General features: G+C 39.3%; 3 protein-coding genes across 3 annotated transcripts; 1 reads left to right on the forward strand and 2 right to left on the reverse strand.

The window, feature by feature from the left end:
* Nucleotides 1–565: 565 nt before the first annotated feature.
* LOC117298242 (cytochrome c oxidase assembly factor 6 homolog) lies at nt 566–4520 on the reverse strand. Its single transcript, XM_033781382.1, has 3 exons — nt 4419–4520; nt 3034–3205; nt 566–1055 (listed from the first exon to the last, which is right to left on the reverse strand). The coding sequence occupies exons 2-3, from the start codon at nt 3196–3198 to the stop codon at nt 960–962; spliced, it is 261 nt and encodes an 86-aa protein (XP_033637273.1). The 5' UTR covers nt 3199–3205; nt 4419–4520; the 3' UTR covers nt 566–959.
* A 119-nt stretch (nt 4521–4639) lies between these two features.
* Nucleotides 4640–10866, forward strand: LOC117298234. Its single transcript, XM_033781370.1, has 4 exons — nt 4640–5964; nt 6565–6688; nt 7367–7422; nt 9790–10866. Exons 1-4 carry the CDS (start codon nt 4906–4908, stop codon nt 9925–9927), a joined length of 1377 nt encoding a protein of 458 aa, XP_033637261.1. The 5' UTR covers nt 4640–4905; the 3' UTR covers nt 9928–10866.
* A 13177-nt stretch (nt 10867–24043) lies between these two features.
* Nucleotides 24044–25018, reverse strand: LOC117294573 (dopamine receptor 2-like). The gene has a single exon (XM_033777040.1). It carries the CDS (start codon nt 25016–25018, stop codon nt 24044–24046), a length of 975 nt encoding a protein of 324 aa, XP_033632931.1.
* Between the last annotated feature and the right edge of the window lie 366 nt (nt 25019–25384).

Here is a 25384-nt window from a genome sequence, read left to right on the forward strand (position 1 = left end):
GCCTTTATACAGAAAAGAAAACACACAAACAAACAAACAAACAAACAAACAAACAAACAAACAAACAAACAAACAAACAAACAAACAAACAAACAAACAAACAAACAAACAAACAAACAAACAAACAAACAAAACAACAAACAAACAAACAAACAAACAAACAAACAAACAAACAAACAAACAAACAAACGAACAAACAAACAAACAAGTCATTTGCTAATGGAGGCAACATTATTTGTAGTACAACTTTAATTACTATAGATGGTGAAATTACAGCATGAGCTCAGTGCATACACTTCATTATTGTTTAATAAAGTGTACACTTTTGTCAAAGGTTAAAGGTACTTTAAATTGTACTTTGGGCAAATTGTTAAATTAATACTAATGATCATTAGCTGTTCATATAATAAAAAAACACTGAAAGGGTCAATACAAAATGAGAAATAAGGTGATGGGATTAACAGGAACAAAAATCCCATTCTTCTACACAAGGGTGTTTTTTCATTCTTTATTTTCTTGCAACTTTGATGACCAATTGAGCCCAAATCTTTACAGGTTTGTTATGTAATGCACACTTTTGGGATACACAAAGTGAAGATACTATTCTTTGACAATATTTGATCAATAATTGTTTTGAAAACTAAGACTTTGTTGCATAGATGTAACTGAGTGAGGACACCCCTGTGTATCAAGGTCTCCTAGAAGGCACACAATCCTCCTGACTTATTTCTGGCACTCCTGCAGTGACACATGAGAAACGAAGAACAAAACTGTTGTTCTTTTCTATTGTTACACCGTCTCTCCATTGTTGATTTGAAGAAACCAACTACTGTTCTTTTCTATTGTAGCATCTTCTGATCTCTAAATTGTTCATTTAAAGAAACCACTATTGTTCTTTCATATCTTTCTTTTCTATTGTTACATCTTCTGTTCATTGTTCATTTTGTTTTATTAAGTTGTTATGTCTTCTCTTCTCCCTCTCCTGGAACAAATCCGTCCTTGTCAACAGTCTCTTTATATTTTAAGAAGTCCCTTCTCCTAAGGAAATACTTCACCTGGGCAGAGGAGAAAAAGATTAAGAAAAAAATGAGGATAGTATTATTTAATTTTCATGAGAGTTCGGCATAGAGATTTTACTGAGAAAACATTGGGCGGCTCTTTGAATGGATTTGTCCTGCATTTCTTAAACGCATCAAAGGAATATACATGTAGGCAGATATTTGGACAGGGCCTGAAATCTTATACAGGGGCCAATGTCATAGAGCTGCTTAAGCAAAAAATTTGCTTTAGCACGAAAATAGCTCGCTTGTTTTACACATGTTACTGGCCAACATTTCATGCCATATACATTGCTTGTGACTGGTATTTAGCTGCTGTTAACTTAGCATAACAATTGAATGGAGTCTTGGCCGGTTATCTGATTTTACTAAGCAAGGATTTTTTTGCTTAAGCAAAATTTTGTGCTTAAGCAGCTCTATGAAATTGGGCCCTGGACTGCAGGCCAGAGGCCAGTGAATTTAGTGTCAGGCCAGTAACTTCACTACTGGACAAAGTACCTTTCAATTCGAGGGAATGAAATCATCCAGCAAATTTGTGTAGCAAAAAGATTCAGACTGAGCTTATTTTTTTGCACACTGATTGCCAATTATTAAGTACCATCTGATACATTTTATGTAATATTTTGCTCTGATATTATAATAACAATAAACGCTGTTTAATGGTACATGACAATGTATAATTCAAATATCAAACCATTAAAAATGACATTAAATAACAATAAATGAAGAGAGAGGATTATAACCAAATCTTTGAAGTAGCAAAAAAAAAAAAAAACATTTAACAATCTTTAGATAATCTGAGAACAACCTCGAACATTAGTAAAAGAGACAACCAAAGTTAAAAGCCCAAAAGTGAGGCAATGCAACGCTGTTCAAAGGCGCACGACAATGTACAGTAAAAAGTTCAACCTTAATTAAAAATCACGTTACACATTGAAACAATAAATACAGAGAGATGATTATTACCAAAGCTATGAAGTAGCAATACAAATATACATTTGTTATACAAGGGAAGTCTCTCGTTGCATTCTGTTGTGTAACGAAGGATTAATTATCCAATGAGATAATGTAAATTAAAAAATCAAATACTAAATTTTGTGGAGAGTTTTTAGCCATAGTTAGTCCAATGGTCATGTGGATTTCCAACCAAATTTGAGCACTGATGGAGACTAGCAGTGGCAACTTTAAGAAAGGAAGTTATTGCAAATTGAAAACTATATAATTTGGGGATTCATCAGGGAATTTGGGGAGGGGAGGGAGGTTTAGCAGGGGAAGGTAAACTGCCTGAAATGCTCCTTATTTTAAGCAGTCATCATTGGTCCTTCTATTACACAAGGTTTCTACTTTGACCTTTGGGAAAAAGGCTGGATCACCAGCGTTCAATGCACTATTTAAGCATTTAAAGGCAGTGGACACTATTGGTAATCACTCAAAATAACTATTAGCATAAAACCTTTCTTGGTGACCAGTAATGGGGTATAAAACATTGTGAGAAATGGCTCCCTCTGAAGTGCCATAGTTTTCGAGAGAGAAGTAATTTTCCAAGAATTTGATTTTGAGACCTCAAGTTTAGAACTTGAGGTCTCGAAATCAACTATCTAAACGCACACAACTTCGTGTGACAAGGGTATTTTTTCTTTCATTATTATCTCGGAAGTTCTATGACCGATTGAGCTCAAATTTTCACAGGTTTGTTATTTTTCGTGACCTCAGATTTAGAATTTGAGGTCTCAAAATCAAGCATCTGAAAGCACACAACTTCGTGCGACAATGGTGGTTTTTTTTCCCATTAATATCTCGAATCTTCGGCGACAAAAATTGAGCTCAAATTTTCACAGGTTTGTTATCTTATGCATATGTTGAGACACACCAAGTGAGAAGACTGGTCGTTGACAATTACCAATAGTGTCCACTGTCTTTAAGTTGTCCTTAGCAACAGCCAAAGCTGCAGCCGCCAACTTTGAAACAGACTTACCCACGTCTTTGAACAGTGCTCATCAAATGCCTGTCTTGTCTCTGTGCATTTTGACATGTCATTACCGTTGTTATCCAAACACTTGAAGAGGTTGTCCCTTGCAGCCCAACACTGCTTTCTGGACTCGGCATTTGGGAATGCTGGTTTGTCCCCTTTGTCGGCCATGATTATTCTACAACAAAAAGTCACACTTTCGTTGTTACTATCAGACATTTTAGTTTCCCCGGGGGTACCTTACCAAGAATATGTGGTCTACAGATACTTGCTTGGTGGCACTTGGACGTTTACTTTAACATGGGTCCCCAACCAAAACTACCACGATTCAATCCTTCATGAGGGTTGAATTGCAATAGTGATGCACATTTCCTTGGGTAATTAGGAGAAGACCATGAACATTTACTATACACGCAGCAAACGAGGTACGTACCCGTAGCAACTGTTCTATCCCATAGCAACCAATTTGTTATATAACAAATATTGAGTGCTTTACTTGTGCAATGGTTAATAACACTACGACTCTCTGCTTGCCTACTAAGGAAAATAGAACATACCATCTGATGACCTCCAACATGGTGGTACCAGCACTCAAGTCAACTCAGAGCAACCAATAGTTGTAATCATTGTATACAGTTATACTCTACCACTACCAAGTACTACCGTACTAAGTTACTCTCTGACTACGATTTAATAATGAATAGAAACGTTTCCGTATCCTGCCTGCCACCACTTTTTCATTCTTCGTGAAATAAAATAGATTCATTCAAATCAGATATTCCTCCTTTAATGTCGCATTGTTGGCAGGATAAGGACAGTGTTCTAGGGGGCCTATCCTATATCAATATCATCCGCCTATCACTGATCAGTATGGTCCCTAGTTCACTAGATGCGATAACGTAACCCTCCTCCCGACGGCGGAGGTCGACCAGGAGGGTTACGTTATCGCAACTAGGAGTAGGAGTATGATGGTCCTTGTTCTAACTAAGTCTATGTGGTATTGTGATCAATTATTCAATCACATGGTTAACTAATTCTTATGTTACTTCAATTTAATCTAATTTACAGGTTACATAATAAACACATGATAAACCCAAGCTTGGATCATGGAGCAATTGCTCCATGCTTGGATAAACCCATGATAAACCTACTTCTAGAAATGACAACCCCATCCCAACTCAGCTCAGCAGTCAAGCTCAAGTCATGAAATTGAAATGTTATGTAACGATGTCGGATGAGTGCCCGGCCCAGACAGAGATCTTTTTCAAAAATTAGTAAAGTTTGTATTGTATTGTATTTTGTTTCCCCTCATCATATGCAAAGTTTGACAAGAGAAACACACTGCAGGTTGGCAATATTTTATATTATAGTTTTCAAGTATAGTTACTTACTGAATGTCAATTCGTTCACAGTCTCCCAGTCACACACGGTCATTAATAGGCTCATCCAAGATGATGATGATGCGCCCCCTCTCTCGGTTTTTTATGCCATGCAAGGTCCGTGACACTTAACCCGGAAGTGATAAACTGATGTTCCATTGTGTGCTGGGATGGGATATGCTTGCAACACTAGACATGCGTAGAAAATCAGAAGGCTGCTGTATTTATTTTGGGCCGTTATATGCTACACGTACGTAAATCATTCTGTTCAAAATTGACGCCGAAGAATTCCTTGAACTAAGGCAAAGAGAACTGTTTGTAAGGGAGTAAACACAGTAGCTTTTATTGGTATGAAAACGTCTGGGCCGAGGCCGAGGGTATCCCGCCGCGCCGCTGCTGTTGGGTCCGGGAGGAGGTGAGTACTGCACGGCAGCCAACTCGATCCACCCACCGACGAGTTGCATTTGAAAACCAAGCACCATTTCATGATTTGCACTGGATGGATAGCGGAACAACTGCACAGCTGCCGGCGGGGAGATTCAACAATATGAATGGTACAGAAATGCAGCATTGCAAGCAACAACAAAGTGACACAGCAGACGACAATAGAACGGCAGAGAATCATATGATTAAAAAACCACTGTCTGAACCTTCAATATTGTCAACAGAAAATGATTGTGTCGAGGTCACACAAATCAGTGACCTGACTTGTCCATGCAAAAACAATAAGGGCCACAACAACAGTAACTCCGGTGTAGGTTTTTCTAATGTTAACGCACATGCAATGGATGTGGGCGAGACAGACTCTTCAAAGATGTCAAAGCTGAAGACGAAAGTATCTGGAGCGGTCCCCGACCAAGGGTTGACAAACGGATGTTGTACCTGTGACGGAAAAGACACATTAACAAATGTTGACGAGCAAGGAAACCACATTAGGAATGTTGTTAATCATAATTTACCTGAATCAAAAACAAAAGGTACTTCAATGCCTAAACCTTTAAAGGATTTAGCAAAGTCGTCTTGCAATTCTCGCATAAACATGATAAACGAACCCCTACTGGATCTCACCAAGATGGTTGAGAATGTCTGTTTGGGTAGTGGAGAAGCATCTCGGGACCTTCAGTTCTCATCAACGATGGACAAATTAAAGCATGCGGACTCCTCAAAAGAAATCGTGCCCTGCAACACTCAAGCTGCTAACACTAACACTAACAGTGATCTACTTGCAGTTGCAGGGATGGATCCCTCCTTCGGTGTTATCGGACCGGCTGGTGCCAATCTTGGAGATGCAGATTTAGAAGAACTCCCAGAATCACTGTCGGACTTTGTGCTTGGTTGCCATGAGAACCAATATGCAGTACTCCCTTGTCCCCCAAACGACAGTGATATCAACACTATACACATTGAGAAAGAGAAGTATCCCATAGTTCTTGTGCCGTACAAGTCCGAGGTACAAATGCCTGACATCATGAGGCTTATAACAAAAGACTTGTCGGAACCGTACTCAATTTATACTTATCGGTACTTCATTCATAATTGGCCACAGCTTTGTTTCTTGGTAAGTATTTATTCCGGCTGTGGTAATAATGCCCCATTGAGGTTATTGAGGTGCCAAATGTTACATGGAGGACTTTACAAAAACTATTGCTATTTTGTTTGCTCCATACTAGTTGCAGTAATCGTAACCCTCCATCCTCCCTCCGGGCTTCCGACTGTCGTAGGATGGTGGGTTACGACACTCGCAACTAGCTCCATACAAGGCTATTAAAAAGCTGCTCCAAACATTTGCTTAAAGTCATTCTTGGTAAGGGGCTAAAAGAAGAAAATATTTGAGATGAAAATAACTTGGGGAGCTGAAGGTAGGAATAGATATTCCTCGCTACATTCTCGATTATACGGAGGAGTGAATTGTACTAATCCTAGAACTATGAGGTTTTTTCCGCTATCGTCTCCACTAATCGCATTTTGTTACTACATACATGTATGAACATTGTGTGGGCTCAAGGCAATGACAAATTGTGTTGAGTTCAACACCCTGGTGTTGTTTGCTCTCTTGGGATCAAATTTAGCACATATATAAATTTTGGATTCATTGTCTTTTCGATGATAAAACAATCAATTGCCACATTTTAAAAGTCATCTGATCTTCACCCCCTAGGCGATGCATCAAGACAAGTGTGTGGGTGCCATAGTCTGTAAACTGGACGTTCACAAGAAGATGGCCCGCCGTGGCTACATAGCTATGCTGGCCGTCGATGAAAACTACAGGAAGCTTCAAATTGGTGAGATATCTTAACAGCTAATAGGATCCATCAGCAGTGTCTGATACTCAGTGAGAGGGTTCACCCAAGGGCTGTTGACTGCAAGTCTTGAATGGAGTGTGACCTATAAACCTACGATCGTGCCAATCTCCCCCCCCCCCTCCCACCTCCCTCACTACATTCAAACCATAGATTCCTGACCCCTCCTTACTAAGACGAGGGTTGTTGACTGCAAGTCTTAGACGGAGTATGACCTATAAACCTAAAATTCCCCCCTCCCCTCCTCCCCCCTCACGCTACCTTTAAACGATAAGTTCCTGACACCTCCTAACTACGACAAGGGTTGTTGACTGCTGTATGACCTACTAACCAGCCGCCCCCCCCCCACCTTACATTTACCATCTTACAAGGGTTGTTGACTGCATGGTGTTCAGTGGAGTATGACCTATGAATAACCGATTGTGCCCCCTACCCCTCCTACCCCGCTACCCCCCCCACCCCCTACCTGACACCTCCTTACAAGGGTTGTTGACTTCAAGTGTTAGAAGTATGACCTATAAATCTACAGTCATGCCGCCTCTTTCTGACACCTCCCTACCAGCTCCCTACCAGCTCTTAATTAGTTTTCTTTTTTCTATGCATATTTTACATCTACATTTATTAACTGACAAAATTGTTCTGCTGTGATTCTTTCTGAAGGCTCAAGTCTGGTGAAGAAAGCCATCCGTGCCATGGTGAGGGGAGAGTGCGATGAGGTAAATTGCGTTTGATATCACAATCTCAGTCGACTTCAAGATATTTGTTGTTGTTGGAATGTACCTGTTGTTTATCTGCATACTTGAGAAGTAAATTTCTCTAGTCACCCAAGCAGTGTTGTAGCTCGACCAATTTTAGTGGCGGGCTCTTAATCCAATTTAGCCCATCAAAGGCGAGCGGTCCACCAAGGGGAGCATGATTAGATATGGGGGCAATCATTGTTAAAGTGCAATCTGGGAGAAATCTGTGCTGGGCAGCACAGTGTATTTTGCCACAAGTGCTGGGCAGCACGGTGTATTTTGCCACAAGTGCTTGGCAAAGTTCTGGGCAGGCCCGTCCTGCACTGCCGACTGTGGCCCAGGCTTACTTGCTATGATACTGATTCTATGAGGACCACAACTGCCAACCAGAAGTACAGGGGAAATACTTAATTTCCCAGGTGGAAGTAAATGTTACACGAGACGACGATTAGTGGAGCCACGTCCCATTGCTCATCCAAAGTACATTCCTTAGTCAGTTGGCGCCCCACATTTTGCAATTGCACATATCGAAGCCAGCAGGACCAGTTATAGTTGTAGTTTGTTATATCACTAGTCTGTCGACTTTTTTGCTAGTCAATATTCCAAATGAGTTATGGAATGCCTTTTCGACACTGAACTTGCCAGCAGGACCACTTGGATTGATTTTGACCGGTCTACATGCAATTTTCTGGCATTTGGTCTCAAAGATTGTAAGACATTGTTTAAAAAAGCACTCATGTGCTTTTGAAATGGTCCTGTAGCCTGCACTGCGGTCGGTTGCCTCCATGCTGCCTTGAAAAGTTGCCTCGTGTGACAAGGCCCTTAGACAACATGGAGTCCCTAAATGCTTTTGAAGGCCACATGATCACACCTGCCAGATCCCATGGATCCCATCACTAGCTTAACCTGTTACTTTGTTGCCACTTCCTGTATTTCTATTAACGCACCTGTCAGGAGGTTCATGTAATAATTGTATTTTTTTGGAATGTTATTTTGAACAACGAGTGTCGGTTGATCAGCTGCTGATTTTTGTCACTTTAGTTAGGTATCTCAGTACTGTACTATTAGGAAAGATTTTGTCTTCCTTATTTTCTATTTTGTTGCGCTTTGCAGGTTTTTGTGCCAACATAACCACCACAGCTGCCAACTCTCCCTGATTCTCAAAAAAACCCACTCTTCTTCCTGTTGTGAGGAACAATTTAAATGTCTTCCTCATAATGAACATTCTATCCCTATTAAAGATACTAGACACTATTTGTAATTTTCAAAGACCAGTCTTCTCACTTGGTGTATCTCAACATATATGCATAAAATAACAAACCTGTGAAAACTTTAGCTCAATTGATCTTCGAAGTTGCGAGATAATAATGAAAGAAAAAACAGCCTTGTCACATGAAGTTGTGTGCTTTCAGATGCTTGATTTCGAGACCCCAAAATCTATACTGAGGTCTCGAAATCAAATTCGTGGAAAATAACTTCTTTCTTGAAAACTATGTTACTTTAGAGGAAGCCGTTTCTCACAAAGTTTTATACTATCGACAGCTCCCAATTACTCGTTACCAAGTAAGTTTTTATGCCAATAATTATTTTGAGTAATTACACGTCATTCTAAATAACTCCCTGATTGTTGTACAAAATCTCTGTGATTGCAAGCTGAAAATGTTGGCAGCTCTGCCACCAAACCTTTGAGCTACAACTTAAAGGGAGTGGACACTGTTGGTAATTACTCAAAATAATGATCATCATATAACCTTTCTTGATTACGAGTAATGGGGAGAGAAACAGCTCCCTCTGAAGTGACGTAGTTTTCGAGAAAGAAGTAACTTTCATCGAATTTGATTTCGAGACCTCAAGTTTAGAATTTGAGGTCTCGAAATCAAGCATCTGAAAGCACACAACTTCGTGTGACAAGGGTGTTTTTTCTTTCATTATTATCTCGCAACTTCGACGATCGATTGAGCTCAAATTTTAACAGGTTTGTTATTTTATGCATATGTTGAGATACACTAACTGTGAAGACTAGTCTTTGACAATTACCAATAGTGTCCACTGTCTTTAACCGACAGCCATGCACATGCGCCTTCTTGAAAATTGTGCATTAATGCACCCTGGAAAGCAGAGTGTGGCTAAAAAAGTATGTCAAGATGCCAAGATTGTCGCTATGCTGTTTACACGTAACTATTCCAGAAATTATTATACCACATTGCGTAAGAATCAGTGCGGCAAGATCGATGCTGGATTTGCTTGGACTCAGATTTCACCCAGAATCTATTTTTGACAATCATGTGCCCTTCCTCACCATGAAGAGGTTTCTGTTTATAATCTTTTTGGTTTTTTATGTCAAAGGTTGTCCTGGAAACGGAGATTACCAACAAACCAGCACTAAGACTCTACGAGAACCTTGGTTTCGTTCGTGATAAAAGACTTTTTCGATATTATCTCAATGGTGTGGATGCCCTTCGTCTCAAACTATGGCTGAGGTAGAATTGCAGCAGCAGTGGTATCAATAAAGGTATTTGCTGAGGCATATCTTAATGTCTAACTTTTTGTTAGGTTGTATATTTTCCACGTTTTAAGAATCTGGTTTCTCTGATAAAATAAAAAGTGTTATTAATATGTCTATAATTTGTTATTTGCTGAGGTTTTCCTAACAGATATGAAATGCATTGAGGAAATGTTGTGATTTTTGATAAATTTGAAGGGTGTGCTTTTAAAGTTGGTGTGTGTAATAATATAAATGTTCACATTGTCATGGTCATGGTGGGATAGGTTATATGAAATGTTTTTCTTTCAAAAGCTGAGGTTTTTTTTTGAAATGGGTAAACCTAAGTTCAAAAATTGGCTACATGTACAAAACGACAGAAGCAGATTCTGAATGCCAAAGCCTTGCATACTTGTAGAATGATATAATGTGTTTGCAGTGAAACATTGTTGTGAAAGTACATCTTGAAGTGTCTTGCTTGAATAGGCTGAACAGTGACTACCGGTACTCACACTAGCGCTTAGTGGATGTTCTTGTGCAGCAATGATGTATAAACCATTATTATTGTGCTGCATGTAAAAAGACTCTTTCAAAATTAAAACTTCAATTCTGACTTCACCTTGAACTGTTACTGATTTTTTTTAAATAATGTGCTTTTAGTAGGATATTGTAAGAAATGAGTGGAATCTATGGCCGCTCATTTTTACACAGCCTTACTTAGCCTTGAAAAGTATTTGCATTTTTCAGTGAAAGATTTTGAATACAAAGTCAAGAGATTTATAAGTAACTCAAAAATACCATGTGCTTGATATGTGACAGAGGGTGTCCCCGTACTTTTCAACACACAGTTTTCCTCTTGCACAGGAGTACCACACCCATAGAGTTATATATATAAGAACTAGAGGGTGCACTGGCCTATATATGCGACCCGGTATGCGCGCAGGCGGCCATTTTCTAAGTTGAAAAACAGGCATCACACAGCGTGTGTTTGTGCGGCCATTTTGTAAGTTGACAAAACATTCAATGCGTGTACAGAATTGCGTGCACTTGTCTCCTTGCGGTCCCGATGCGTTTGTGCAAGAAGCATCACCAGTGTGCCCTCTAGTTCTTATATTTTATCTTCAAGTACGCGCTAATCCTCCAATCAGATTCGCAGAATGGAGTGGTGATAAAAACCTATATTGCACGGCTTATATCACTACCTGTGTCTTGTGTGTTCTATAGTCACGCGCCAAGTTTGCTTGAAAAAAAAAATACGTTATCACACAAGCGCGAGTGGAATACGGAAAAATATAGCACTTTTGTGTCCCATATCCAACAAGGCCGAATAACTCAACCCCACTAAAATCCTCTGAAGAATTCTAAAGGGTACACCGTGCCACATTACATGTATAGAGCACCAAAGGAAAGAAGTTACGTGCATACAAATGCCAACAATGACAGTTAAAATGCTGAACTGCTCAATATGATTGTTTTCTCTCTTTTTGTCTAGCGGCATTGTTTGTTTGCTGTGCACACTAAATTTCTGTCTCACGTACAACAATGGTGAAAATGCATGTCAATATTTTTGTGTTGTGAAGAAAAGATATACCCGTCAACGCGATTTAAAAATAAGATTTGTTATCCGTGACAGTACGAACAGCAATTACAAAGGTATTGTTGGCACAGACACTGCAGCCTTGGCTTTTATCAGATTATTGTGGTTTGGTTTTATATGGCAATGTCTGTCCACTTGTATCTTAGCAGAAAGGGCACCCGTTTATGTAGAATAAATGGTTACTCAATTTATAAATAATATGCAGTTAAAAGAGAAGGAATGCACAGTATTGCAGGCCTGGGGGAAATTTCCACGGTTGCCCTGGGCATGTCCTTGGTGCCCCTCTTCAAAAATTCCTATAAAATTGAAGATTTTCCATTGGAAGTGCCCTTTGCAAAATGAAACAGTCTTACCCTCTCAAAGATGAAACTCTAGGCCTGGTAGTACAGGATTAGAGTTTAGGCAATTAAAACAATTGTTGTGTTGCATTTAATAGGTTGTATGGGAAATGAGATGAAATTAGAAAATCTATGAGAATTATACGATTTTGAGAGTGGATTTTTACAGTTAGTTTTATGAAATAAGATGCAGGGAAATCTTGTGTGGTGTAAGGTATACCAACCATGATTAACCTGGATTAACACGTGCTGCAGAGAGTAGGTTACTAAGCACAGAGTTTGGCTTGATAACTTCAAAATTATTGAATGACCAAGAAACCTGTGCAGGTAATGATATAAACTGACTTGGGCAATTGCATTTGCAGTGTTTGCCATTGGGTCATTCTCACTGCATTGGCTGGATCGCCAATTTTTTTTTTTTCCCTGAATTGACAATTTTCAACCTGTTACATAATTTTTAATGGATTTATTGACATTAATTTGTATTCTTTAGTAACATATTTTCGAAAATTCCAGTATTTTGCAGCTAGTATGAAAATGAAACTGTACAGTATGTCAAACACACACAACTGACTGTGTAAATCTAAAATGAGCATTGTGTTATAAACAACCAAATAATTTGTTGGTGCTAAAAGTTTTGAGTTTAGTCAAAAGACTTGAAAATGTACTACGTTAGGTTGCTGATTTTTATTAATTGTATGAGTTTCTTCCCAAATATATTGTAATCTTTGGTTGAAAAGTGGTTTGGGTAACAGAAATATTTTCTTACTCTTCTCAATTCTTTAAGAATAGTATTTTCTTATCTTAACTGGTAAACCTTAACTGAGCCCAATTTCATAGAGCTGCGCACAAAAAGAAGCTAAGCACAGCAACATCATGCTTACCAGATTAAGATTACCAGCAAAAATACCATGTCACATCATGTAAGATTTGTGACTGGTATCCTGCCCATTTCTGCTAAGCAGGTAATTTTTAAGCAAATTTGTCTGCTTAAGCAGCTCTATGAAATTAGCCCACTTCTTCAGGCAGAGGCCACCATTGGGAATTTTCAATTCTAGCGACAGACTAATTTAGAGACTCATCTGTGCTGTGTTTGATGAATATGTAAATGACATATTGCCTTTGAGAGTCGCCATTTGATTGATGCCAAGATGTAATGTAATATACAGTGGTTTAAAGGCTTGTGTGAAAGGCTAGATCATCAATATTGCCCCACACCACTCTCTGAATGTCCTCATTTCGTCTTGAAATACTGTATTGAGTAACGACACTGCGGGCCTGCGACACTGTGTCCCTCTACTGTCACTCACAATACCTTATCATGCAGTCTTGCTGCTAATTATATGCGCAGAAAGATAAGGGAACAAAGAGGGAAATTTGCACGTTGCATAGGATTTTCAGAAAAGAATTGTGTAACATTTAAATACAGCTATACAACAGCTTGGAAGGGAAATTTTTGTTGTGAAATGTTTCATGGGAAATTGGAAACTCCTATAAAACAAAAGGTCAACATCAATATTCAACTGAAACGGCATTTATAGAGAGTCAAACGATTTTATTAAGACACATTTTAACTCATGCCCAAGTCTTAATTGACGCTCTCCAGAGAAGTAATTTGATTGATGCTGGAAAGTGCACATTAATGCTCAAATTATGAAGGGTCAGGGGTCAGGGCAACAAGCAATCTCAAAGGGACACTTCCATCCGAGTGGGTTCTTTGGGCCATGAAGAGCAATTGATATGACATGAATATGATTTGAAAGCTGTTTAAAAGTAGAATATAATGATCCACAAATATTCCTTAGAAATGTGTGGTGTTTTGGGGGGTTAAATTTTGTTGTAAAAAGCGTCTGACAGTGTTTTGTCTCCACAAAATATTCCCATTCTGTGTATTTGTACATCAATTTGTCTTGCATTATTTATTTGAAAGGAGAATAATGTTGAAGTGTCATTGCTGATTAACACTGTACAATATAAAACTAGTGATTAGTAGAAAAACCTTGTACATCTGGAGTTATTTTGTTTGCGAACTTGTGATTTAAAATGTAACCACATGATGTTTTATTTTTTATATTTGCAAGATGTGCTTGAGATTTTGTGTGGTATAGGCCTACTACTATACAAGTATCGGATGCATATGAGTACAGTTTAGCAGAAAAAACACCTAATGATACCTGGACTGTTCCATTTTACGAGGGAAAGGGGTGTGAAATGGAACAGTCCATATTTTAAGGAGTGGTTATTTTGTGCTTTATTGTTTGAATAAAATGCACCCTATATCTCTTATACCTACATAACTCTCTCACAGATCATTGTCATTTGATATCTTTTCACATCATAATCGTCAACAATATATAATATATGTTTTAAACAAACTTTAGTTTATTTAAAGGCAGTGGACACTATTGGTAATTGGGGAGAGGTTGATAGTATAAAACATTGTGAGAAACGGCTCCCTCTGAAGTCACATAGTTTTCGAGAAAGAAGTTATTTTCCACGAATTTGATTTTGAGACCTCAGATTTAGAATTTGAGGTTTCGAAATCAAGCATCTGAAAGCACACAACTTCGTGTGACAAGGGTATTTTTTTCTTTCATTATTATCTCGCAACTTCGCTGACCAATTGAGTTCAAATTTTCACAGGTTTGTTATTTTGTGCATATGTGGAGATACACCAAGTGAGAAGACTGGTCTTTGACAATTACCAGTAGTGTCCAGTGTCTTGAAACACTGAGGTACTGTATTAAACTGCTGATAAAGACATAGCTGGAGGAGCTGCTGTTTGAGAACTGTTGGCTCACGTGGGTTCGGCTTTCAAAGCCATCCACATAGTGGTGTGCAAACTTACGCACATACTGTTTACTTGTATGCAATCAAAACATATGGTTCTCTGTGTAAAATATATCAGTGTGCGTGAATGTGAGCTGAAAAGCATTCAAAGAGTCCAATATTTATCATTATAGGACTCCTATATTAAATTTCTAGGGTGTCGGAACAGTATACATGGCAAAAAAAAAGTGTGGCACTTTGATGCATGTTTCACAAATCAATTGACAATGATCTGTAAGTGCGGTTTATAGTATAAACGAATTCGAAGTAATTTCATTAGTATTTTATGAACAGATGGCCCTGGAAAAATTATCCATTGAACTGAAATAATGCGATTGTTTGCATTGATTTGATGTATTTGTCGAAATTTAAAGGCTTTTTTTTTTTAAACTTCAAAGGATTTGTTCAAATTGATTCACAGAAAACTTATCATTAATTTGAGACCTTTTAGAGAAAACTTAGTTTTTAAGTTTGCTATATTAAAAAAACACTTTTGAACCTTTGACAAACGGCAAGTTTGTACCAAATAATCCCTCACGGTGATAGTTCCCGACCCCCTGTAAAGAAGACTGGTTTTCATAAAGTCTTTAGTAAACAAAAAAAAGAAAAACAACTCTGTGCAATGAATGAGAAATGATATCAAGGATAGTTATTTTGCTCGAAGTAAAAACAACTATTTTCGTACACCAATAATCTCTGTATATTGTTTATGTTCACTATTAGGTTTAACGATCAGTTTGTTTTGTTGAAACACTTGCAGTGGTGAATGTTTTTATTTTGTAGACTCATGAAAATATTGTTTCTGCTGTAAATAAAGACAAATATTTTCCCTTGCATTGCATTGTTCATTGTTTTCATTGTGCCGTTTTTCTTTTCTTTCGAGCGAATGAATACATATATTCTTTAAACACAGGCCCCCCTTTTTTGAAGACAAGATTTCAGGTGAATTTATGCTGCCAAACAAAATATATTATGGCTTGGATCAGAAAAACCAAACTAGGATGGGATGCATGCAACTGACTTCATTCCTATTAAGTTTCACGCGAAACTACGCACGCCCTCTTGTGACAGTAGTGTAATTGAAACCTGTCCTTTTATTTTTCTCAAAAGAAAATGTGCCTTATTATTCAACAGCCACGGGCCTAGACCACGAGCCTCGAAGTATGACGGCAGATGTTCAGGCTGGCTACCATGGGCCTAATTTCACAGAGTTGCGGAAGCACCTAATGCTTATTGTAAAAAGTTATCAGCTCAAACAAGTCACATCTGTGACCGTTATCGCGCTCAATTCTGCATGCATCCCGTTGTATTATTACCGGTGTGGCGGCCTCGGCGCTCCGGTGGTCTCAGAGCTCCGGGTGACGTCACCGGAGATTTCGGCACGCAGTAATCACGGTCTCAGATCTCTGGCGTGCCAAGCTCTCCGGGATGACGTAGCACGCTGTCGTTGCGGGCGTGAGTCCCCGTCCCCCCTCCCCCCTACCGCCACGAATAAATCTTCGAGACCTGTTTTGTTATCGTACGAGTGCTTTTCCGAGGGGCAGCCCAAAACCCTTTTCTGGCTTTCAGAAGAACCTTCTTTGTAATTCACACTCCTCAAATACTTATTATAAACGTGATTGCTTTTTTTCACAATATTGTCGCATACGCCCCACTCGTTCACACGATATGGGCGCCGCCATGACAGCTACGAGAGTAGACTTGTGGACAAGTCGTTTATGGTCCCACTTTGCAGCGAACTGCTGGTTGCGCGACTACTACGAGCTGCCTGGAGTCGGGCAGCGCAGTGAGTTGCGCAACCAGCAGTTCGCGTGCGGAGAGCACCGCTGCCACTCGGCGATCTCACCGCGTGGGACATGTAAACGACTTGTCCCTAAGTCTACTACGAGAGTGTACTCGGCACGGCGCTAAAATCGACTACTTTCGCTTGGTGTACGCAGGCACGGCATGACGTAATACTACCGTATTTGGTAATCTGGAGCTCTGAGACCACCGCCGGAGCTCCGAGACCGCCACACCGGGATAGAATTCCCTTGGACAGTGAGTGCATGGAGGCTACCTCCATGGTGAGGTGTCCGCCGGAGATTCTGTCCACCATTCATTATCATAGATGAATGGGGGAAGAAAAATATTAACATGATGGGCTGAAGGAGGATGGTTCAAAAGAGGGCGCTATTAACTTCGTCAAGTCCACAGACATAATAATACCATCTTCGTGTGACAAGGTTTTTTTTCTTCATAGTTATCTCGCAACTCTGACGACCAATCGAGTTTAAGTTTGTTATTTTATGCATAGTTGAGATACACCAAGTAAGAAGGCTGGTCTTTGACAATTACCAATAGTGTCCAGTGTCTTTAACGATTGGCTGTTATATGAGTAAAGCGAAGATGCACAGGTGCCATGGGCGATGTGTTTCCTCTGCCATGGGCTAACGCAGAGCCGTATATTGGGACTTGACCACAGATATATTATGTCTGTGGTCAAGTCCCAATATACACATCAGCTGTCGAAATTTGTCATTAGAAATAGAGCCATTTCCAAATATCTTCTTTATTGGAACGAGTTGCGTTGAATCAACGAATTTGAAAACAAATACCTACGATTAAAAATAATTGGAGAATTGGTTTTCGGACTGAAATTGGATGAGTCGAGGGCCCCTACTATTTTACTAAACATTTCCCTTTATTTTTTGGAAAATACAACAAAAACACATTACAAACAAAAACTTGTGTAACCTATAATATATCGACTGTGTAGGCTATGTACGATAGTTATATATAAAAACACACAGCTAATTTCTCTTGGAGTACTTTGCCAAAACTGAAATTAAAAACAAGGCCACGCGCGAGACAAAACATTGCACACAATATTAAGCATAATTTTCTTGTTGTAAGGCCATTTACATCAAAGTCTCTAAAAAAAAGGACAAGTATTATTATCTGTCTATTATTTTTTTTCAAAACCAATTTTTTTTTATGAAGTCAAAGTTGATTTAGTATTGGGTTTCTCAGTTATGCTTGGTTTATTCCTGTGGGATTTGTACGCAATGTTTAACCATTCGATTGAAGTCGATACAAATCTCTGTGAGCAGTTGGGGGTATATCGGTTAAGCCATAGAGCCTAAAAGGGCACATGCAAGAACAACAACTATGCACCACACCGCTAGGTATAATAAATGTTATAGGCTAACCCGTAAAATCTCATCAATTCATAATCGTACTTGATAGGAAAATGTCATCAGTTTTAAGCACAATTTATCCTACACTCTAAGCTTTCGATTAGAATTGGCCCAGAATCAGGGTCACGTGGGGCCAGACCCACCAGGCTGATCAGACAGTTTGTTGTTAAAGGCAGTGGACACTGTTCTACAAATTAATATTGACTGTTTCGAGCGCTATGGTTAAAACTACGACTGATCCCCGGACCGTTCTATTTTCCGAGGCGCAGCCGAGGGAAAATAGAACGGTCCGGGATCACCGAGGGATTCGTAGTTTTAACCATAGCACGAGTTAAAGCAGTCAATATTGTCTTATAACACCCCAACAGACTATTTATCACCTTCGTACACGGAACGTTCGTATGCGCGTTTCAAATACACAGATGCACAACTGATTGGATTCGAGGTGGGTAAAAAGACGTCTGGGTATTGCACGCCATGTGATAGTCATCAGACTATCACACGGCAAACGATGCACTATCACACGGCAAACGATGCACTATCACACGGCCGCCGTCTAGTAAAACTAAGACATATCATGTGACGCGCTTTAAACCAATGAAAAGGCAGAGTCACCACTCCATTTTGTGAATCTGATTGGATGATTGGCGCGTACTTGAAGATAATGGTAATTGTCAAAGACTAGTCTTCTCACTTGGTGTGTCTCAACATATGCATAAAATATCAAACCTGTGAAAACTTGAGCTCAATTGGTCGTCGAAGTTTTGCGAGATAATATTGAAAGAAAAAACACCCTTGTCACACGAAGTTGTATGCGTTCAGATGCTTGATTTCGAGACCTCGAATTCTAAACCTGAGGTCTCGAAATCAAATTCGGGGAAAACTAATTCTTTCTCGAAAACTACTCCACTTCAGAGGGAGCCGTATCTCACAATGATTTATATTATAACACCCCTTACAAATATTCTGCCTTTTCTTTGGTTTAGAGCGCGTCACATGATATGTCTTAGTTTTACTAGACGGCGGCCGTGTGTGATGGTGCATCGTTTGCCGTGTGATAGTGCATCGTTTGCCGTGTGATAGTCCCACGACTATTTTGTTTTTCTGTTCCGAAAGTGTATACATGTAATGGCTTTAAAGCCATTGGACACTTTCGGTACAGAAAAACAAACGTTCACAGACTTACAAATAACTTACAGGGTTTACAGAAGGTATTATGGCGAAAGACTTCTCCTGAAATATTATTCCATGAAATGCTTTACTTTTTGAGAAAACATTAAAACAGTATCAATTCTCGATATCGAGAATTAGGGATTTATTTTAAACACATGCCATGACACGGCGAAACGTGCGGAAACAAGGATGGGTTTTCCCGTTATTTTCTCCCGACCCCGATGACCGATTCAGCCTAAATTTTCACAGGTTTGTTATTTTATAATAGATGTTGTGATACACGAAGTTAGGGCCTTCGACAATACTGTTTACCGAAAGGGTCCAATGGCTTTAAGTAGGATTTTAGGTCTGATTTTGCGTCAAAATTTGGGTCAATTTGGCAAAGATTTGGGGTCAAACTTATATACAGAAATAGGTCAGACCCCATGCAGCATTTCTTCCAGAATCCGACTGAAATAATAAATACATGACCCCGGCGTTTTTAGAGTGTAGTCTTCATTAAAAAATATTGATTTCGGAGAGCAACTACCTTAAGAGAACTTTTCTGATCAGGGTGCTGTTACACCAATATAAAGTAAATAGCGAAGCTTTTATTGGCAATCTGTATGAGTCATAGATACATTTGTAATCAAGAGATGTTAACTGGATGTGCCAAATAAAATAAAAAAATATCAATTAAATGATAAACAAACACATTATAAACAATTTACAACAGCATTTCCGATAGAAACAAAACTCGCTGAGGGTACTATTTAAAAGCATTTTGTTGTCAATAGAATTAGTACGAAACTATTTGCTGAAAGCAATGATGACGGTATCCGAAAATGAATAAAGAAGAAGACAACTTAAATGTTAATAATAGGCTTATAGGTTAAGAGGCATATAGTTCTCTATGCCCTCCCAAACTCGTTGGAGGGGAGCGACAAAGACTGATGGGCAAACAGCTGATGAACTTGTTGGAGGTACCAATGAAGCAGAAATTGGCTCCCAACAAACACAACTCGTTTTAGCCTGGATTTTGACAATCTGTGTCATTTTGCACTGCAGATAAAGATATGTACTGTCGTCATAGATATGTATAGAACTATTTGTCTATTTAATAAAAGCAATTATGACACTATCTAAAAAAAAATCCATAAGAATAGGACAACTTTATGTTAATTTGCATCGGGAATAAAGAATATTCATTTTGGGTTTGCCCATACATTCACCGATGTGTGTTTAGCACTGCATACTCAGTTCTGTGACAACAAATCAAAGGTATACCGGATGGGATTCGAACCAAAATTAATATAACTTAAACTTTGGGTAAAATAGGTCCATGACAGTCAAGTTTACCCCGATAAAGAAGAGGACAACTTTTAAGGTTAAGAAAGTCATAATAGTTCTCTTTATAGGATCAATATCGTGTCCATGGCAGTGTAGTTTGTTTACCCCGATTTAAAGAGCAACACCGCCATGTGCCCAAGGTAGAAATAAATGAAGTTTTTAGTCTCGTGTGTGACGTAGCTACCGAAGTTCTTCCCCACAATGCAATGCCATGTAGTGTTGTATTTCTTGTCGAATTCTTTCTTGATGAAGGCCGCGATGTCCTTCTCTATGTTAAACTTCTCCATGGCTTGCTGAGCGCATTGCACAGAGTCCTCCTGCATACTCTCAGACATGTCGGCGTTCTTGATCACTGCTTTCAAATCACTGCTCGCCATCATGGCGTTTGTTTGCTGGGTTTTTAAGGTTATTCCCCTGAAGAAATCAAAGGCAAAGATGCGAAATATTATTCTTTATACCAGGTATGCTTTTATGATCGAATAAAATATGTGTGTTTTTCTAGCGTGGGTTTATGGTACATTAGAGCCATGATATTATTGGAATATAACGAAGTGAAACCGATCAAAAATCGTGTTGGGTTGTATTTTAAAAGGGGACAACAAACAAGACACACATTAATACGAAGCCCGAAAGTACAGACAACTTGTTCCCCTCTGAAAAGACACGCCCCCGGCACCTGTACACCGTTTAGCCGCACCTCACTCATAATCGGCCTACCACCGGCACATTCCCATGCTTTAATAAACCTGATGAAACAAAACAATGGATTGTATTGTACTTTGTGTTACTGTCAGTCATTAGGGTGAGACTGTTTTTCATGCGTACGAGCGCAGCGAAGGAGCATGAAAGTGAAAGTATTATACAGCTTGCGTGTTTAGTCTTTTTAAGATTTAAATTCCTGTCTGTATGTATTCTAAATCATAACCTCTTGTTGTCGAAAATTAAATAGGCCTATACTTCTACTTTATGGGTATCTTTAGGCTTACCGGTTATACTTTGCAAGATTTCCTTGGTTTCATTTACAAGAAAGATTTTGTGTAAATCACTAATATAAACGGCTCGTCTTCAACTGAAACGAGACATATTGCCTTAAATATGTCATCCACAGTTCGATTGGATTGGAGGTGTTCTGTGTTTACTGACATAGAAAATAATCCGAGCTAGAAAAAAAAGTACGTTTTTCATTTCCCCCTTGCATTATACAGGTTCTATAGTTTAAAACATATGGGCCTTAACAACAGATTGTTAGCTTACCTTAAAACAAAAACGCAAAATGCTCCCTCTGGTTACGAAGTTGTTGTTGTGGTTATTTTCACGATGAAAGTTTACTGGTAGTTGTTGAGATTTTCTAGCTGTTTGTGGTTGAAAAGTGATTATGTTGACTATTCAGCACATAGTTAGTAGTTTGGCAACGCCATGTGACCTCATTGGTTCAGGTATGGCTATAATGCAGTAGTGTATTCAGTAGCTCGACCCCGGTAGCCTGGTCCATCAGTGTAGTTTTCTACCCTCTGTTTGGTGTTTCTTTTGTGATTTTCTCCAATGTGCAATTTTTGATCAACAATACACACTCAGAAATCACGCTTAAAATATTCTTTTCACGTTATTTTCACCCCTGAGGGGCGACTGTGTTGGCATGTAAGCAACACCAGTCAAGCGACACAAAACTGCATGTTTGTTTAAAAAAAAATGAGCACAATAGCTGATTGGCCATTAGGAACACTTTCAGAAGCTCTGATTGGACGTACGTGTTTCCAAGTTTGCGGTAACTTGTAACCGGTAGCAATGAACACTTGCCGCATAAAAAACTGCGAATGTACCTTTCCAATAAAGTGGTTGTGCTATATACCCGTAGGCTTCAACTGATTGGTTACTGTTGATCCGTTTGCATTGTGTGATGACCAAAAAGTTCACTATGTGTGAACTAAATAATTATCGTACTCGTCGGCTACGGCTACGGCTAGATTTCCGCGTCCTCACGCGTTGAGGTATAAGACGTCCTTAGAAACACCCTTAGTAACAGCCGTAGCCGTAGCCGCAAATTCGGAATCGGTCTAAATCTTAAGAAGAAAATTATCTCAATGTCTTAATTTATTCACGAGTCTCCGCATAACGCTACCGAGGTTATTTTGTTCGCAATGAGGATAATTTTTACCGCATTAGATTTTGGGTCATGATGAACACGTGTTCTGGTGAAGCTGTGGTTATTAACACCACAGAGCAAGAACATGTTAAGACAAAGGCAGTGAGTTGTTGATCTTTATTAGGTTGATTTTATTTTGTTGTTTTTAATATTGCAAAAGAGTTATAAATAGAGATCAGTCCAGTATAGGACTCTGCAAATCTCGTCCGTACCGGAACGAGAAAAAAAAACCGCCAAACGACAATATGAAACAATCCAATGTATTTATTTACTGTGCATCCCTAATTAATCTAGACGAATGATGATATTTGTATAGCAATAGTTTTTTTCTTACAGTATTCTCTTGCAACTTCGATGACCAATTGAGTTAATGTTCAGAGGTTTTTTATGTTATGCATGTTGGGATACAGTGAAACTATATTTTTTGACACTTACCAAAGATGTCCAGTGCATATTAACTATACGTATAAAGTGATTCAATAAGTCATCCATTTAGAGTGTGTGTCTTCCCCCCCCCCTCTTTTACACTTTAAATTCAGATGGTATCCTGTGAATACTGTTGATGTTGTGGGAAAACTGGCGCACACACCTTTCCATTAACCAATTTAAAATAAAATAGCACTGATTTGTTTAGTTTTTATGCAAAATATGAATGGTCAGAAACGAGGTAGTAAAGATATTGACAAAAGCAACTACTTTTGGTCTTTGAAAAAAACGATAACTTTTATAAAAATTTACTTCATGAAAACAGTTTTTTTTTATTGTCCTTTCGGAACTTGATACCTTTTGTGTAGATCAATTGTTTTGCCATGACATGAACACCTTTAATATACTCACTGTGATTAAAGATTTATGAATTTACCTTAAAACTTTTAAGTTTTAAAAAGTTTCAGCTTCTTTGTAGTCGTCATACTTTTGAGAGAAAAAAATAGTGAAATCCACAAAGCAATGTTTTCAGGAGAGTCGCGTAAATCCATAGGCCCCCTACACGCTAAAATTATTTTTGTCTCTCCTATTGACGAAACCTACTTTCGTGACATTGTTTTACTAATTTCTCAAAAACTACAGCACCTAATCAAGCAATTATTTAAGGGAAGCTTTCTGTCACCATTATCTTCAAACCGTGTAGTTTAGTGAAAGTATGTGGAAGTTGTGTTTTTGGTCGTACCCAAACCCTTTTTTACCCTAAACAGCTCTATGAAATTGGATCCTGCTTTGATCATGTAGACACAACCCTCTTTAATCTAACAGTGAGGGCAAATGGAACGAGAACGTGAGTTAAACAATCCACAAAACAAGCAGAAAGGCAGATGGATCCACCCCGGAACAAACAATGGGATAAACTTTAAACAAAAATGTTTGTTTTTTGTGGTTTTTTTTCGAGTTGTGTATGTGCAATAATTACGAGATGCTGCATACTAATTATATTGAGAGCCGCGTGCATCGGGGAGTAATGGTGAAGTGGGTGTCCATACTCAAGTTCAGTTGTAATGACATCACAGCAGCAAGAGTCAACTCGACCTTTTACAATCATCCTCGCAGTCCTGTTTCCACGGTTGCAACTGAGTTCTCGGTTGGTCTTCGTCTGAAAAATACCTGCATCACTGCCTTTTGAAACTGTTTGTACTTAAATGCGTAGATGACTGGATTGATGCAGGAGTTGATCGCAACAAGAGCCACGGATACGATGTAGAGGGCACCAGAGAAATCCAGGTAAAGCCAGCCCAGATTGAAGAGCAGAAAGATGATCTCGTTCGGAGTCCAACAGATGATGTAGGCCCCAACGACAACCAACAGGGTCTTGTATGTGTTGCTGCGGGCACGCTTGATGGGATCATCTTGTTGCTGGGCTGCGGGCGCATCGCTCCTGTCATCGGCGGCCGTGCGCCCCATCACGGGGACCACACGATTTGAGCTTCGTTTCAACTCAATGCTGATGTGGATGTAGGCGAAGATCATGAACAGAATAGGGATGAAGTAGTATATACCAATGATGAGTATGCCGAGTACGTTACCACCAGGGATGTTCACGGAGACGCAGTGGTCGTCAACGGGGGCGAAGATGGCGCTACCGTAAACCGCCACCAAGAAACCCATCAACCAGGCGAAGATGAGCATACACACCGGCACGGACTTCTTATAGCAGAAGAGTGGCCCATATTTAAAGGGAAACACGATGGCAAAGTACCGTTCGAAAGTCAGCATCGCTAGGTTGATTGTGGACGCTGAGTACAGGAGCCAGACGATGGAGTCGGAGATCCAGAGGTGGCACAACAAAGTACCGGCCAACCCTGGAGGTAAGGGGTCTGGTACGGGGACGTTGCTGCTCAGAAGAAGCAACAAACAACCGAGAAAGTCCATGACCGCCTGGTTGAAGATGAACATGTTGGTTGTAGTGTGCATGGACTTGACCAAGAAGATAACAATGCAGACGAGTCCGTTGCCAAATATCCCGATGAGTCCAACCAAAGTTTTGGAAACACGGAGAGCAATGATAGGCTCCATCGTGAAAAAAGGCAGATGAGGACTACCGTTATCTCGAGTCGAGCACGGGTGCACGTTCCAGAGGGGAAGAGAGTCTACCACTTTGTACAAATGACTACCTCTGGCACCTTATAAATGGCTCTCTAGAAAACAGCAGGTAAAATGATATGCTTAAACAGTCAGCCACGAATATTACATTTGCATAACTGTGATTGTCATTACGTGATTGGGCATTTCACTCTGACGCAAGCGTTTTCAACATCAGTCTTTACTTCGTTTTCAACCAAGTAGCTAGATCTATGCGAAGCAATCAAAGCAACACAAATCATTTTACTTTATAGACATTTAGTTTGAGAAATCACACAGTAGTTGACAAGTTCTCACGCC

The sequence above is a fragment of the Asterias rubens genome, chromosome 1 (assembly GCF_902459465.1).
Source record: "Asterias rubens chromosome 1, eAstRub1.3, whole genome shotgun sequence".
NCBI lineage: Eukaryota > Metazoa > Echinodermata > Asteroidea > Forcipulatida > Asteriidae > Asterias > Asterias rubens.